This window comes from Arvicanthis niloticus, chromosome 4, assembly GCF_011762505.2.
Source record: "Arvicanthis niloticus isolate mArvNil1 chromosome 4, mArvNil1.pat.X, whole genome shotgun sequence".
Taxonomy (NCBI): Eukaryota; Metazoa; Chordata; class Mammalia; order Rodentia; family Muridae; genus Arvicanthis; species Arvicanthis niloticus.
The window spans coordinates 5,217,127-5,235,833 of record NC_047661.1 but is presented as its reverse complement, the minus strand read 5'-3'; the positions used below and the strand labels follow the sequence as shown (position 1 = coordinate 5,235,833).

Here is an 18,707-nt window from a genome sequence, read left to right as displayed (position 1 = left end):
TTCCATTGCACTAGGTTTTCACATCAAGCCTGAATCTGTCAATACCAAACCCCTATCATATCATTTGCTTTGGAGGAAACTCAGAGGATTAGAATCATAGGGACATGTTATTAAATTCTTTCATTGTTACTCCACAATCATTTGTCGACTAGTTTCTCTTATTTTACCTACTATTAATTTCTGCTCACTTCATCTCGTCATCTTTGAAAGAAAAGATTTTATTTATTTTTTACAGATCCAACAAACTACATGTCGTCCATGGATCTGGCTTACACTTAAGAAGTTACTTACTGAAATAGGCTTAGTCCAGTGTAATAGAATCTCAGAATCTGAACAGGAAAACTAGAAACACCATTTTGAAAAGTAGGAGGAAACATCCATTATTCAAGTTTGGGCAAATATCTGAGAATCAAAAGTTCTGAAAAAAAGGAGGGTCAGAATTTCAGCAGCAATGGCTCCTGTAGACTTGACCATTGACTGTGGTCCAATTAAAGTATTCAAAGTACATGAGATATTAATGCTGAAAACCAATGTTGAAGTAATTGTGGCTGATTCTAAAGGGGACTGGTAGGTAGTCATAACCACATAGTTCTCATCACTCTTTCCAGTATGAACCAACATTATAATTAAACTAGGTTTTTCAGATGTAACAAACAAAATATGTGTATTTCCCAGTTAAAATGTAGATTGTGAATAGGCCCCAAATAATATTGGAGGCAATATTTGGTATATGCTTTTTTCCTGGATGCTGTTAGTGGTGTTAAAATGACCTTTTGCTTCAGGCATAGCATTCACCTCCTACAGAAGAAGAAACAGCCATAGAAACAGCAAATATCATGGATAATGAATGTGATAGGTAGCATGAAAATACTGTACTAGAGAAACGACTAACAACTAAAGTAGAGTTTGGATAATGTCATGGGGAGAGTGGAATTTAAACAAGGCAAACACTTAGAAAGCAGGGAGAGGAAGAGCATCACTAGTTTGAGGCTAGCCTGGTCTACATAGAGAGTTCCAAGCCAACTTGGGTTGCATAAGACTCAGTCTCAAAAAAATGAAACACAAGGCCTTTAAACAGTTGAAACAGAGCTGGATCTTGACAGGTGGGATGAAGTGAACATTTAAAGGAGAGGGTGTTCTTTATTTTCAGGAAGAAAAACCTCCTAAACATAGGAGAATGTGTAGGAGATGTAGAAACAAAATGGCTCTGGCATGGCTATTCACGGGAACTGTCAAAGCTGGGTAACTTGTGTCAAACAAATTGCTGAGGGCTTCTATGAACAGCCTGCCTCCATCTTAGGCTTGAATGCCATCTTATAATAAAAACAAACTGAGTTTATTTCTGTTTATGATTTAATGTCTGTTTCCTAAGCATTGGGCTATGCCTAACCTGTAACCTTAACTACAGATGACTCTGTACTGCCTGTTCCAGAAACTCGCAATCGCGCTTTTGTTTCAAAAGGTTGTTTGATTGTCTTGCTATGAGCACCTTGTTACACTCTGCTCTGTAACTCACATTCGGAAACCCCCTACCACTATAAAAACTTTGTCTTCCTTATGTCCAACGCTGACCCCTTGAATCCCAATCACGAACCTTGTGTTCATGGAAGGAGCCCACGAACACAAATATAAAATGCTTGCTCCGTGTGGGTCAGTGGTCTTTTCTCCGAATCTTTGGGATTAACACTTCTCATTGCCCATGGAGTACTTATCACTTTCTTTCTGAGATTGAGACAGGGTAAAAATGGGTCTGTGTGAAATGGTAAGAGGCATGGAGACCAGATTTGAAGCTGTTAGTAGTTAACTGTTCAGGGGTAGGTAAAGGGCGAAACTGTATCCTGTCCAGTGCAGAAGAGAAAGAGGATTTGGGATAGTTAAAATTTAATTAGAAGTGTAAATATTCATCAACTAAGTCCACAGGAAAACTTGAACATCAAATATTTTCTATGAAATACTGTTAAAAGTTAAGTCAGTTTTGGGAGTAACATGTGAAATATTTGCTGGGTAATCATTAAACAGGAAAAAGATTTGTGGGGGGGGGGGGGTGGGGGGAAGTACAAGGGGACTGTCCTGTGAAATTAGCATCTGGTCTCTTCCTCAGCCACTTTTACTTTATCTGTTAAGACAAGGCTTGTTGCTTGTCCTCATGCTTCAGGTGTATCTACCGAGCCATCACTCCAGGTCCCATGAGAAGATACTTTTCAAATGTCTTCCTTCTCTGCCTATACAGTGTGCTGTACACCACAGCTTGTGGGCTGGGTGCCATTGCTTGTTTTTACCTGTGACTTCTTTCTGTGCACGCCTCAGCAGCCCTTCTGAAAGATGGCCTGCCTTTTACACTTGCCTGTGCTGAGTGAACCTTTGCATATATTATGCCCTCAACCTCAATCTAAGCGCAGACATTGGTGGTGAAGGAGATAAGGGAGCACATTCTGCAGTCTCTGCCAGCTGTTTAGGATGACCTGTGCCACAGGGCCACTTTCCAAGGCTGGTGGGTGGGGAGGAGCGTCAGGCAGGGTCTCTTCTCTGACTGACTCAAAAACAAAATCCCCCTCCTCCAGGCCTCTGTGGCTCCATCTGGGGAAATCCTAATCCTTCCCCTCTTCCTTGGCAGGGTTCCTGTCACCGGAGCTGGAGGGAGGCGGTGCGAGGCGGAACGCTTGGGTCAGGGGGAGGCGGGGAGGAGGGGACTCCACTAACTTTGTACTTCAGCTTTGGGGGCCGCTGTGACATTCTGCTCTGCGCTGCGGGCAGGCCAGAGCCTCTGGTCTAGAAGGGAGGGCATTGTGCTGAAGCCATCGCTGCCAACAGAGCCATCAGAGCGTCCGGGATGGAGGGAGCCACGACCCCAGATGCCGCCTCGCCAGGGCCTCTCGCTCTCCTAGGCCTCCTTTTTGCCGCCACCTTGCTGTTCCCGGCCCTGTTCCTCCTCACCCTGCGCACCAGGTAAGCGCCAGGCTGGCCACGCATGCGTGGGATCGCGGCCACGCGACCTTGTGGGCATCCGACTCCGTCAGGGATGGCGGGTGCAAGCAGACCTTGCTGCTGGACACTGGCATCTGCTGCAGCCAGTGAGTGTCTTAACAAAGATTTCTTTCAGCCCTCCACACAGTCACACACAGATTACCCTTGACACTCCCCCCCCCCCCCCCAATGTACTTGCCCCACCATGCTGGCTGTAGCTACCCAGGTTTGCAGCAAGCATCATGTATGGCCTTCACCTGGGCCCATGGATATTTTGCTGTTCAGAATTCCTTGGATTTCAGGAAGAAAATGTTCTTGAATTTCATTTAGTTCAAAGAGAAATGTTTTAAGAAAATAATGGTGCAGGCTATGGGTGCTGCTCTGTGCCTCAGTTTATCTGATTATACCTTACTAGGAAACCACAGTATTTGTTATCACAAGGTTTTGTAGTGAGCAAAGGTGATACTAATTATGCCTTCGCTCTGTTATTTTTCTCAGGACAAGAGAAACAGCAAAACTCAGAATTGCTTAAGTGTCCTGCTTGAAATGTGAAAGTAAAGAAACACAGCTAAAATTGTTCACTTCAGATTTATTCTCTTTTTCCACTGGTATCTTATCTTTTTCCTGCACAGTTTTCATGGCTTTTGAAAACCAAGCAGATTGGTTTGGGAGGAATAGTAATTACAATTTAAAAACCTATCAATATGTACATGCATCAATGTGTGTCGTAATTTCTCTATGATTTAGGGATAATGACACAATTGTACTGCACACACATATCTGCACATTTCTGAAACGTCAGCGGAAAAAAATACTCAAGCATTTCCACTTTCTCACACTGAGAGGACTTTATGGAGCTTTCCTGCCCCTCTTCTGCAGTGTTTGACACATGAGGTGATTAGGTCTTTAACTTCAGGCTCATGTGATTCTCCACAGGCTCTAACTTCTCACCATGAAGTTAAGTTGCACTTCCACATATGCAGACAGGAAGGCTATTTGTCCCAGTCTTCATTTACATGCTGGGCAGGAACAGAAGGAGCTAACTAGTTCATTCTAGACCACTGAGGGTAATCAGGTCAGAATGTGAAACTCAGGATAAAGATCCCGGACAGGTCAAAAGACAAGGTAGGCTTTCACAAGACGCTCTGTGAATGGACCAGTCTTTCTCTGTTCACTAAGTATTGGCTGAAATGTACACTCCATCCATTGCCAATTTCCTCACACCAGGAAGACTCTAATACAGGTCTATAGGGAACTGCATTCTAAAGCACCTGACACCCTGTAGTGCACTGTAGAGAGACAGGAGTGTTCTAATTCAGAGAGGCTCATGTGACTGATGGCTTCTGTTTTCTGGGCCTGGACAATTTACCCCTGTAGAAATGTCCTGTCTGAAAATATGGCTAGAACAAGATGTTCTCAATGCTTTATGTATAGTTATACGCCCGAATGACTAGTAATACAAATATGTAAATGACAGGAAGACACACTCTATTACAACTTGCTTTTTCCCACCTTATAGTAGGCTTTAGGTGCCACTGATGATGAACATAGAGAATCACACACACACACACACACACACACACACTTGGATGGTTGTGGATATTGGAGTTGTAGTAGATGTGAAACCTCCCTCAGTCACAGTTTATGTCACTACTAATGATCTGTTAAGTCCCTGTTCTCTTACATACTGCTGATATTAATATTGCAATTCATTTAGATTACGTTAGTTCAATAAAGAAAATAAAGCTTTACTTTTTAAAAATCTTTCCTTTGTCTTTCACTCTGTCTCTGTATCTGTCTGTCTGTCTCTCACTCTAACCCCCCGCCGCCCCCCCCCCCCGTGTGTGTATGGGAGAGAGAGAGAGAGAGAGAGAGAGAGAGACTGGGGGAGGAGAGGGAGAGGGAGACAGTGAGGGAGAGGGGAGTGTGTGGGGCGGGGCGATGCTTAGGGCCAAGCCTAGGGATTTGTTCTATCACTGAGATACCTCCACAACAAAAGCTTCATTGAAAAAGGAAAAAAAAAAAAAATCCAACTTCTATAAACTTTTGATGGAGTTATCTCTGAAAGCTTCTTTACTAATTTCTAATTTGTTTTCTTTTTAGTTATTTCTCCCCCCTTCTTCTAGAGTTGGAACTGACCCCAGCACCCTGTGTGTTCTAGGCAAGCCCTTTACCACTGAGCCACAACCTCAGCTCTTTCTTATAATCTTGGTAGAACTTCAGACTCTTTCATATCTGCTGCAATTATATTATTATTTTATTTTATATTTAAGAATTTCTGGATGGACAGTGGTGCTGAATGTCTTTAATTCAAGCACTCAGGAGGCAGAGGCAGGCCAATCTCAGTGAGTTCAAGGCCAGCCTGGTTTATAGAGTGAGTGCCAGGATAACCAATGTTATACAGAGAAAGAAAAGAAAAGAGAAAAGAAAAGAAAAAGAGAGAGAAAGAGAGAAAGAAAGAGACAGGAAGGAAGGAAGGAAGGAAGGAAGGAAGGAAGGAAGGAAGAAAAAGAACAAAGAAAAAACCTTCTTATGTAAAAATCTTTTACATCCTGACATGATAAAAACACCCAACAGTGTTTTCATCACCAATTAATACATAAGGAGGTGGTATACACACAGTGGTTACATTAATTTTTTTACCTTGAACACTTTTATCTAGAATGCTTGTAATAAAATGTTTTATAGGAATGTTGCATGTTCCAAAGCCAGTTGCCAGTTTTACCTACAAAATTGCTAAAACTTGGGGGAGAACAAGACAGCCCAGAGGCTCTTTATTGCTCTTGCCAGTGCACCAGTGTGTCTTCTGTTTTTCCTTTGTCCCCCAATCCACCGCTACATCTTTCCTTCTCTTTTTCTTCCTGAGACTGGATCAAGAGATTGATCCGAACTGGTGGGATTGAGTGATCCTTCCATATGAGGAACTGAAACTAGAGGGGAAGACCACTGCTTTCAGGACACTTTGATTTGGGGGGTGAGGATTCTTTTTTTCTACTAGGATGATGGCTTAGTGAGATTGTTAACCACAGATACCATCATAACATTCCAGGGGAAAGAGGGGTAACAGTGCTTAGCTTAAGGTTACTTTTCTAGGAATAATTTGTTTGAGTCAGCAGGATTTCCTAATGGCAGATGAGGGAGAAAGGAATCATCAATGAAGTTTAAATTTCCCCCTTATTTTTTTTCTCTGTAGTTCTCTGTACTTGTCCAAAACAATTACTTCCATGTTCTCCTTGCTCAATAGCATCACAAACATATAATAAAACCTTCTCAGTAGACCATAGCAAGGAAATAGCTGTCTACAGACCATAAGGCTATAAGGCTTGTGATATGTTCTTACAGTAGCCCATATACCCTAGAGTAGAAGAGACTCAACCCTAAATGTCCTTTAAGTGTGAGCAGCTGTTGAACTTTGCTCAGTGTGAAGCTCCACATCTGTGCCTGCACACTGTAAGAGTTGTTCAAGAACCTGAGGACTGTTTAGATGAAGATATATCTTTAAAGCTCATTTTTCTCTACTTAGATTTCTTTTCTTGATTTTTGGCTACTCCAGTAGTCTCAAACTGGGTGATCAAATGATATTGTAGCTTTTTGGAGAAGGGCGATACTGTCCATATTTGATCTCTTTCCCCCCGGATCTGTTTTTTAAAGATTGTAGTCTCTCCATCATCTGCTTTGAGTTCCTGTTCTTCAGTAATACATAATTTTCATTCTTAGTCATCTGTGGTAATGTCAGTTTCCAAGCAACTTCCCAGTTCTGGAACCCAAATTCTATATGAAATTATGAGACATTCATTAATACTTTTAGCCAGGTGATCTGAAGTGTGTATGCCTGCGCATGTATAGGTTTTGTTTCTCTTTTATTTACCCACAGGCATTTTGTTTCTAAGACATTTTTATTTTATATTTATGAATGTATTGCCTGCATGTATGTTTTTTTTAGGTTTCCAATCTTAAATTAAGATTTTTGATCCATTTGGAGTTTTGTTCAGGTACAGGTTTATTTTTATAACTATGTATGGCCACTTAAAAATTTAGTTTTTAAGGACATGGTTATTGATTAAACTCTAACTCTCTAACCTCTCGATATCATCGATCTCTTTCTTGTCTGTCTAATTTTGATTTTCCCAGCCTGTTCATGTCTGTAGCTTAGTAACTTACATTCCAAGCTCCTTTTTGGTTGTTTATTTCTTTAACATCCATTAATATTTCTTTATATGAATGTGTACAGCATGTTCTTCTACCTACTAAAGAAGATATTAAGAAATTCTAATTTTGAAATCTGTGAAGAAAGTTGCTAAAATTATTCATGTGAAAAGTTTAGTGTAAGCTTAAGTTTTCAATTTATTTTGGTAAATACCAAGAGCACAATTGTTTGCATAATAAATATACATTTAGTATAGTATAAAAAATGCCATCCTGTCTTCCAAAGTGGCTATGCCATTCTGCCCACCCCCAGCAGTGATGAGTGAGTGAGCCACTTACCCATTGGCCCACATCCTTGACAATACTTTGTGTTTTCAGTATTAATTCATAGCATTCTCCTAGGTGATTAGTACTTTTTCAGTATTTTGATTCTTAATTTACTGATGGCTTTTCATATACTTGTTTGCTTTCCATAGGTTTCTCTTGGTTAGTTGTCTGCTCAGATTTGTTGCCCAATTTTTAAAGAGATTGTTTTGTTTTATAATTGGTAATTCTTAAGTGTGCTTTGTATACTTTGGTCACCAACCCTTTATAAGTTCTGTGTTTTGAAAATATATTCCTTGGATTTGTAGATTATTCTAAGCCACATCTTTTGCGAAGCAAAAGTTTTATACTTTAATGCAACTCAGCTTCTTTTTTTCCCCTTTGATTGATCTTGCTTTTGGTGTTGTGATTAAGACTTCTTAAAGACGTCCATGTATTGTAATCATTCTTTTTGTAAGATGTTTTTTTCTGAAGCCTAACAACATTCATATTAACACTTGAAGTTATAAACTACCCAAAGTAATAAGTGTGAATATTTTCAAATTACACATATGTATTTGTGACAAGAGGCAGTTTCATGTAACTACATGCTCCTAACATTCCTGAGTTGAATTAAAGTCTTATTCATTTTGAGATCCTCAATAAATACATTCCAAATATTTGAACCATAATATATCAAACACCTACCATTGTACCATGCGTGTACTGAGTACTTGTCTTATTGGAAACCCGAGATATCCAGATAAATCTGTGAAAGACTGTCAACCAATGGTTACTGGAGCTTCAGTCAACAGTTTATTCTAGGTAACTAATGGCAAAAAAGTAAACTAACATTTTTCTTCATTTATTCTTAATTTATGTGTATATTTATGTGTATTATGTATATGTTTATATTTATGTGTTTATATATAGTGCATGCAATGCCCACAGAGGCCAGAGAGGGACAGTAGATTCACCTGGAACTGGAGTTACAAAAGGTTATAGGAGGCTATGTAATTGCTGTAAATCTAACTGGATCATCTAGAAGAGTTGCGAGCACTTTTAATGGCTGAGCCATGTCTCCAACCTTTTTGCAAATATTTTCTGTCAGTACCCAGCTACTGTAAGTGCTGTTATTGTGGGGTATATTCCCCAACTGTATACATTACAGATTTTCAAGGAAATGGTTGGTTATTTGTGCCTATTCAATTTTTGAGTCTACTTGTTTTCTTCCAAGTCCTACTGTGCCTACGTGCCTATATTATTAGCAATTTACCTGTCATAATGTAAACGTAACCTTACCCAGTAGTAAGAGTAAGCCATTTCTACCAGCCTTTGAGGTCCCTCTGTTCTGCTTGTGTGGGGCTTTCTATTGCCCAACTTGTCAGGCAGCATTGGCAAATTTGGGTGTTGTATTTAAGACTTCTTAAAGACGTCCATGTATTGTAATCATTTCGTTTTGTAAAATGGTTTTTCTGCTTCCTGCCAACATTCACATTAACAAGTGAAGTTATAAACTACCCAAAGTAATAGCCGTGATTATTTTCAAGTTACACCTGTGTATTTTGTGATAAGAGGCAGTTTCATACATGCTTCTAACATTCCTGAGTTGATTTTACTTTTAATATCTTTGATTTATATTTACATTTGTTAAAAACAAATTTCTTGGCATATAAATAAAATCTTTCGTAGAATAAAATTTAAATGACACTTAAAACCAAGCTATTTTAATATTTGATTTAGTATAAATGAGCTTGTTCTGTCAAGATGTTTAGATTTTATGATTCTTTCTTTGTAGACAAAAGCTAAGAACACAATTTGTGGTGAAAAACTTCCTAAAGTCAAAAGTTGTCATTATACACACACACACACACAGAGAGAGAGAGAGAGAGAGAGAGAGAGAGAGAGAGAGAGAGAGAGGAGACAGAGAGAGAGAGAGAGAAAGAGACAGACAGACAGACGGTGAGACAGAGAGACAGAAAGATAGAGAGAGAAAGACAGAGACAGAGACAAAGTCAGAGAGGCAGAGACAGAGTAAAAGACAGAAAGAAACAGAGAGTACAAAATGAAATGTAATTTAAAAAATCTTTACAAGAAATGTTTGGTTGATAGTGCTGTTCCATTCAAAGAAGTTGTCTCTCCATTTAATGACAGTTGTTCTTTGGTATCTAAAGGGCATTTTATTACAGAGGCTCCTTTCAATACAAAAATCTCTAGTGCTCAAGTACCATGTACCGAAGAACGTAAATTTTAATTGCCTCTAGGTTACTTTAATACCTGATACTACTGTGCTCTATCACCTAAGGTTCAGGATAAAAGAAGAAATGCTTTCAGTGCAGTTGCTGTTTCTTCTTGAGTTTTCTCAATCTGTAATTGGTTGAATATACAGATAAGAAATCAGGAAAGCTAAAATATCAGCCATGTTCAATCACTCCCATATGAGATCTAGAGATTTATCCATTGCTACTACTTCCCAGTGAATGAGAACTATGCTGCCACCAGCAGTGATTGTTTTTATTTATCTTTCTAATATTTATGAAAATTGGAAAAGGATATGGGTCACTCAGAGAAAACTCATGTGCCAGAAGGAAGTTCACCAAGGCTCACAGGCCAAATTTTATGTTTCATAATTCATGAGAGAGTTCAGGGAGCTCTATAGACATGTCAGAGGCTCTTGATTAAACACCTGAGCAGTGTGTATACTGTGTGTAGTTCCCCTTCTTAAATTCAGACTTTCGATGGTTCTCACTATCATTCAAAACAAATATCTGGGATTAGGAAGTCTAGTAGGTATAGTATCTTTAGTACCAGCTTGAGGACTGAAGTTTAGATCCTCAATACCGATGCAAAAGCCAGACAAGCTTGATGACCTGCCTGTAGCTTGATGGTGTCAGCCTTGGGAGGAAGAGATGGGGAATCCCTGGAGGGAACTGGTTAGCTAGACCGAGAGCCCTGGTTTTAGTGAGAGATCTTGGCTCAATATATAAAATGAACAGTGTGGTAGTTTGAATGAAAATGGTTCCTATAAGCTCATATGTTCAAATGGTTGATTCTCCATTTAGTGGCGTGATTTGGGAAGGATTAGGGGGTTGGCTTTGTTGAAGTAAGTGTAGCCTTGGAGTAGCTGTGTCACTGGGTGTGTGCTTTGAAGTTTCAAAAGGCCATAGTAGGTCCAATCTCTCTCTTTCTCCCTACCTCCCCACCTCCACTCTCTGCAACTTGTAGATCAGATGTGAATGCTCAATTACTGCTCCTGTACAATGTCTGCCTTCCTGCCAACATGCATCCATTGTGATCATGGAGTAACTTGTAAGCAAGACCTGAAATAAACAATTTTCTCATTAAATTGCCTTGGTCATAGTGTTTTCTTGTGGCCATAGAACAGTAACTAAGACAGAATGATGGAAAAGGATACTCAGTTTCTGGCCTCAATGCTCATGACATACATGACTGCACACACCTGGACATTTGTTCCCAAACTTCACATACATGTGAACATATATATGTGAATATACTTACATGCTTCTATACGGAAGGCAAAATTAAAATAGTGATAGTTGGGCTGAGATATAAAAAGTAAGAAAGACATGACTGTTGCTGCCTTGTTCTGTTTTGTTTTAATTTAGGGGGTTAATTATGCTTGCAGTTTGAATCCAGGAACTTGCTACTGGCTTTGCAGATGCATCAGGGATGAAGGAATCCATGATCAGAGAATACAGACTTTACAAGTTGGGACAGACAGGGAAACATTTTTCTTAGAGGCTCCTGAAGATGACCTGACTTATCTGCCCTGACAATACCAGGGCGATACCCATTGAGACCTATGTTGGTCTTCTGGGCTCCAAATCTGTTTAAATAACTTTCATTCATTTCCCCACCTGAACATGGGAGTTTAAGAGCTCTTCATCCTAAGTCCCACAGGTGGTGATGAATCATCCATCTATGGCTCTTCCTTAACCAGTAATTCATAGCAAGTTTTGAGTGTTTGTTATCTATCAGCATTTCAATGCCTCTTCCAAGTGTCCGAAAGTGGAACAAAAGCTGTAGGCATTGGGCCTCAGATATGATTCAATCTGGAAGCTTCTTATAACATAGTCTTGATGCGCATCTATGATGGCTGCCTTCATCTAGATAATGAAGAGCTGGAATGACTGAATATTGAAGGGACGTGAGAGACTCGGAATTACATTGCATTGACTCTCCCAAAATAATAGTGAGGCAGGCTGCAGGATATGGAGGAAGAATTGACAGCTTCTTGCAGGAGAGTGGCTCTGTATCTCATCCAAAGTAAAATTCCATTGAAACTGCTCCAGGTTACTGTTCTGTGAAAGGCAAAGGACAAAACTGTGACGCTACCTTAATGAATAAGAGGAGACATCAATTTCGCCCTGCATTTTATAGCTGAAGTGCTCACTTTATGGCTTGCCTTTTTTTAAATACAGAAATATGCGGAATGGATATTTTTGTCTATAAAAGAGTAGAAAGGATTAATTAATTCTATAATTGGAGAATATAAAAATTAATAGAATTTTTAAGAAAAGTATAACTATAATATGATTTAAATTCATTGTCATTTCTTCTTGCAATTTCATCCTAAATAATTAATGAAGAAAAATTTACAAGTTTTAGTGGATTAAGCACCTAGTGCAATGTGGGGCACTGAGCACCAATGAAGAATGAGTGAGTAAATCAAGTGTTTGGTACAGTCATAGTTATTTTTCTTCCAATATGAATATTTTAGAGTATATTACCATCACAATATATAAAATACATGCAAATTGATATTCAATGCCATACATGTCATTTCTTCTAACTTAAAAAGTAAAGGTCTCTTCAGCAAAGTCTTATCTATCAAGAGTGTTTATGAAAAAGAATATATCAGTGCAATGATTATTCTTCAGCAGAAATCTATTTGAAAACACAGTAATTAGAGTGCAGTCAATACATAAAATTCCTGTTCATTAGAATTTACAGTTTTAAAACATGTGCAGGTCATTTTCAGTTTTAGGTGCTGGATTTTCCTATCAATTCCCCTTCCATATAGATGGACAAATGACTTGTTTTGGATGAATGACTTCTTTAACAAAACAAAACTTCTCTGTGAAAAGGTGGATCCCATTTTTTGTTTTTTTATTAGATATTTTATTTATTTACATTTTATTTATTTACATATTACATTTATTTACATCCCCTTTCCCCATTTCTCCTCCCTAGAAACCCCCATCCTATCCCCCCTCCTCCTTTTTGCTTTTATATCATTTTAATTACATGCAAGTATTAAGGTCAGTTCTAGATTGAGGAACTAGCAATACAATAGATGCAATAGTCAAGGAACAAGCCATACCCAAATCATTCATAAATATTGGGCTCTACAATCATTTAAAAAGCATAGCAGGATGAATGATCATAGCATGTTAAAAAGATAGTTTTATAATTGAAAATCAAAGTTGTCTTAGTTAAACTAAAGTTGACTATAAGATAGAATACAAACCATTTAGTCCTAGGAAGCAAGTAGTTTAGTTTTTGATCACGTTCCAGGGCAAAGCACTTTTGAATTATATGTTGGTAATGATGGTCTTTTGGGATAGGATGGGAAGAATAAACTACTTAAGATACTAGACATCACTTTTAGAGTTGGTATATTATATAACTGTTTCTGAAATAGAATGATGTCAGCAGAACCTTTTTGCCTATCAGCAAGAAAACATTTGTATTCATTGTTACTTTGCGTTTTATTAAATCCTCTAAGAACATTTGTCATCTCATACAGGCATAAAATATGTCTCATTTAAATAATATTTCTGACACATAACTTCATAAGTTTATAGCTATGATGTTAACATAGACAGCTCTAAGTCACATTGTTTGGGTAGTGGGGGAGATAGCTCAGTTGGTTAAGAGTTCAAAGTCCCAGCACCTACATAAAAGTCAAGCAGTTGGTGGAGCACACCTTTAATCCCAGCTCACAGGAGGCAGAGGCAAATGGATTTCTGAGTTTGAGGCCAGCCTACTTTACATAGTGAGATCTAGTTCAGCCAGGGCTACATGGAGAAACCTTGTCTCAAAACAAAAAAAAACAAAACACCAAACAGTAAAGCATGGCATCCTGAGTCTGTAACCCCAGCACTGTTGGGGTGGAGGGAGTGGATGGAGACAGAGAGATCCTTGAGGCTCATTCTCACAATAGCTAAATTTGAGTTTAAAGCCAGTGACAGACTAGGCTGAAAAACTGAAACAGCAATTCTGATGAAATTTGGACTCCACACACACGCAGAAGTACACACACACACATATAAATTATTAATAAAGTAAAAGACTCTGTTTCCTTTATGCCCATCTTTAATGCCATTATATTCTTTTTGCTACTTTTGTGTCTATGGCATAGGTATTTCCTTTTATTAAAAATGAACAAATTAAGGCCTGATACAACTTAAAAGCATTTCTACTAGAAATTTGATGATATGCATATATGGATTTGAATTTTTAAAACTAACAGTGTATTGTTCAGAAAAGAAAGCTAGCACAAATGGCTTACCATTTTCTGTTTGCACTACACTGTGTAGACATGTGAGGGCTAGGATGGGAGATATGAGACTCTCCTTTCTTGACACAGTGGCTTACTGCCTCAGCAGAGCATTTGGGCTTCTCCATGTGTCCAGGCTTCTCCATATTCAGAAGCAATAGAGAATAGTACTCATGACGCTAGAATCTGTAACATGGCAGGAATGTCCAGACTGAGAATCACAATTTTACTATTTGAAAACTTGTGGAAATTTTCTTCCAGACCACTAGTTTCCAATTAAAATACACACCGAAGCAACCTAGAACCAAAGGAGAAGGGTATTTTCATCTTCTGGAAACTCGTTAAAGACTGTTCAGTCTTTCTTCTTTTAAGCATCCTTCCTAAAGTGGGCTATGCAAGCTGTTGCATGGGACATTGCTCATTACTATTGTGTGTAAAAAGTAACATTATACACTGAAAGAGAAAGTGAAGGACAGTTCACATATTATATGATGCAACAGAGCATTGTAGTTAATATGATATCTATAGAATACCTTGAGGTGAAAAGTGGGTTTTAAAATTTGCTTTGGGGTTTTTAATGACATTTTACACATAGGCAAAGATCCACAGAACCGTAGTGTATTAAAAAATCATAACTTTGTTGATATATCTTTGTTTTCATACCTGCTACATCTTTTACCATATATGTAATATATATCCATATGCAGGCATGTGTGTGCATGCACACACACACATATGCATGTATAAATATGTGTATGTATCTCAAACTACTACCATCTTTGTTTGTCAAGTGTGTTGTACCGTATGGTACAGAGCATTGCACTAAAAGATAAAAATATTCCCAGAACAATGAAATCATCAGTCACTTGAAGAAGGGTAATAATTTTTGACCCAGACATTTGCAGCTGATATCTACCCAGGTGATAATACATGGCTTTAATAACCACAATTCTAAGAAGAACATATTTTAAACTTAGAATGCCTTGCTTTCTAAGAGAGAAAATCCAAATGTGAAGTTCTTGTATTTCTCTCAAGAAATTGGCTAAATTTAATATTTTGTTCTGAATCAAAGTCTTCTTTTCAGTTTCAGAAGTAGAGGCCTTACATGAAACCCACTGCAGGTGGATGGACTCTGAATAGTTACTGAGATGGGCATTGAAGTTTTTTCAACTTATTCCAGGGATGAGATATTTCAGCTAATAAATAATAGTCAATGTACAATATGCATATGCATGGAAATGTTTTTATGTAATGTAACCCATGTACAATGACTATGCATGATGATATTTCAATTAAAAAGGGAGTGATACAGAACATTTATTTCATAGCATTCCTTGGATCTGTCTTTTCCTGTTTGTAAGGAGAAAGAAGCCTGAGGTCATCTGTGGTTTGTCTGTCATTGCTTCTCAGAATTTCATTTTAAATCTTAAATGAGTAGATCTCTGTCCCATTTTGCTTTACTGAATCAACTACTTAATTAAACAAGAGAGAATGTATGTGAAAATATAAGTAGTTAATTTTATACACAAACATTGAAAATTTGGGGATGGTGTCCCCTGAACCTTCTTACCTTCTGGGGTATATCTTCCTAATGTCTTTCTCATTGTATGATTGAATTCTGGTGCATTCAAATTCTTCCATTACAGTTCATTTTAAAGCAGTGGTTGCTACATCTTGAGATTCATATAGGTCTAAAGCCTGTCCATGCTGTGGTGTTACTCCAGAAGCATTTCTTTTCCTGCAATTTTCTTTTGATCATAAGATGTAGCACATAGCAATTTATTTGCCCCCAAATGCAATTAAGAAAGTTAAATTGATAGGTAAAAATCCCTTTAATTATGCTGTATTGTAAAACATGTATGAACTGTATTCTATTTTATATGAACATGTAGATGTATATATGTATATATGTGTGTGTGTGTTCTTTTTATATATTTCATACAATACACTAATATGTTTAAATAGTTAGTCTATCTTGTTTATGTGCTGCAGTGACAAACCCTCTCATTTTCATCAGTCTATCTCAATGGGAGTAATCAAGCCATTTTTTGGGAAACTCTGTACTTAGTCTTTTTTAATACAGTCTTTCTTAAAGAGAAAAGGTCAACAAATTCTTGGAGTCAAATAAAACCCAAAGCCAGTGCCTACTTAGAGGTCACCAAAATTATTATTTGCTTATCAAAAGGAAAGCATGTGGCAAAGGAACTTATAGAACCATGTTCAAATCTATAGGGTGTCCTGAGTCATGTAGTAAAATTATAGAGTTGGTTAAGTTATCTGACGCTATTCTTTGTCAACTGTACCAAAGTTTTCTATTTCTCTTTAAACTTTATTTAGGATATGGATACATTTATTTGCAAATTTACCTCTTTCCTCAAAACAGAAATGTTCCAGATCTATGGAATTTTCTCCTAGGCAAACCTGACTATCTTCTCCCCAGAACCCCAAAATTCACATCAAATTACCACTATTTATTTAATACTCATCTCCACCCAGCTACTATGACTGCAATTTGATCTGTATCAGAATCTGTTTTTTATTTATTGCAGCATTTGGAGACATGCCTGGCACTATGTAACTCAATGACAAACAATCCATGAGTAGAAAAGCCTAATAATCAAGGAGAGTATGACATCTAAGCCTTTTGATAATTTGGCGCATAGTCATTGTTGGTTCAAAAAATGCTGAGAAGCCTGGCATGTATCATTTACTACCAAGAATGTGACTCATCAAGGGTGGGGAGGTGGGAGTGGGGGCTGAGGGGCACATCTTCATAGAAGCAGGAGGAGAGAGGATGGGATGGGGGTTCTGGTGTGAGGGGTAAATGGGGTAAGGGATAACATCTGAAATGTAAATAAAATATTCAATAAAAAAAAGAATATGACTCATGACCACACATGTTAGTAGAGGTCCGTTATTGGGGATTTCTTGAAACTAATTTTAACAATAGTTTCAAGATTCTGTGGGTTCCATAGTAAGTGGAGGACCATGGTGAGTGCAAGGCTGCTTCTGAGAAGTAGAGTGTTCTATTACTGCTTTGATGGGACTGGTTAAGGATGTTCAAAACTCAAAATCAAGAGCAAGGACTCAGATTTGAATAAATTCACCTTGGAATCAAGACAACCCAGAATTAAGATTTGCAGTGAGAAGATCATTTATAAAATTACATCTACAGGTGTGGGAGTTCACACCTGTAATTTCCACATTTTTGAAGGTGAGAAAGGGAGACCCGAAGTTCAGGTCAACTTGCCAACATCACACAATCTTGTCTTGTAAAATAAAACAAACAAATCTACTGCCATATTTTAATATATAACATATAAATTAAATGGAGTGCTTGGTATAAAAAGGAAGCAGAGGGTGAGATATTTGATTTTCTTATTTTCACTTGCTAAGAATTAGCCAGAAAGTCATTGCTAGAGTGGGTGAGAATGGGGTACTATCATCAGAAAAAAAGGGGATTTGAAAACTTGCTCCTCTATTAACTGAAAGTAAGGCTTTCAGCAAAATAGTTTACCTCCAAAGACAGGAGTTTTGTGGAGAGAGATGAATGATTCTGAGAAGATCCCATGGCTTCACTTACGAGGGAGACAAACTTGTACTTCTCAGGCAATACTTAATGTTCTCAATGAAACTGGGAAATACTGAGGTAAATGCAAAACAGAAGACTTAACAGTGGAATTAGGAACACATGCAGTAAATTGAATCTTCAAAGTTCATACTTCCCTCTATGAGTTCAGGGTTGTTTATTGCCCGTATTTCTCAGTTTTACACACTTTGCTTTATTCACACAATCTCCTAAGGTCATTCTTTGTATTAAGAGGAGAATTAAGACTATTGGTGCCTGTGACCATAGGAACTTCCATCCTATTTCTATTTCTCTCAAACTTTAGTGTTCCCATTCTGAGCAAAAAGTACTTATTGGCTGACTAATGTGTGAGTGTATTGTTAGCTACTGATTATGTAGCAATGAAAGTCACAAAAAAAAAAAAAACAAACTCATGGAGACATAAATAACTTAGGAAATTCTACCACACAAAAGGGCATGCTACTGAGATAGATCTATACTCCAGAAAAACAGGCAATAGTAGCAGGACTGGATTGGAATATTAACTGTTGTCTTTGGATGATGTAGAAGGAGGCAACTAAAGAGAGGAGAGGCTCAAGTTTCTGTTTTAAACAAAAGGTTAGGCTTCTTCTTCAACAACATCAACATGTTGGCAGCCAAATACATGGCTCAAACCTGAAAATGGACCCTCAGACAGAGTTATTAAAGTAACAGGCTGGCGATTCAAGAACAGGTAAGATTCTGCACAGAGCCTTACCAACCTAAGACAGAAGTACATTGCTTCTGATAATGCATATTTCGTGATGGATAAGGATGGCATTCTTGTCAGAATGACTTAAGACAGGCTCAGTCTTGCTAATAAAATTAAAAAGGGGGAGAGACAGAGAGCCTTTGGGGCTGCTTGGCAAGAATCTGACATGGGCCAAGGACAAGGAAATGGGCTGCTTGGCATGAATATGACATTGGCCTTTGACAAGGAAGTAGGCTTCAGGCAGGACTCAGACATTAGGCTAGAACAAAGAAGCAATTTCAGGTAGAAATCTAAATCTTAGGCTAGAACAAAGAAGTAATCTCAGGCAGAAGCCTAAATATCAGGCTAGAACAAAGAAGTAATTTCAGACAGGAATCTAAATTTTAGGCTAGAACAAGAAAGTAGGCAGGCTTCAGACTTGAAAATGACCTTGGGCTAGGACACGGAAGTTG

General features: G+C 38.1%; 1 protein-coding gene across 1 annotated transcript in view; it reads left to right on the top strand.

Annotated features, from left to right (window-relative positions):
• Nucleotides 1–2,492: 2,492 nt before the first annotated feature.
• The window catches only part of Cyp7b1 (cytochrome P450 family 7 subfamily B member 1), a 167,026-nt gene continuing 150,811 nt past the window's right edge, over nucleotides 2,493–18,707 (top strand). The window contains exon 1 of the mRNA XM_034500888.2: nucleotides 2,493–2,946. Coding sequence (XP_034356779.1) covers nucleotides 2,831–2,946 — 116 coding nt within the window. The 5' untranslated portion in view covers nucleotides 2,493–2,830. The remainder of the gene's footprint in view (nucleotides 2,947–18,707) is intronic.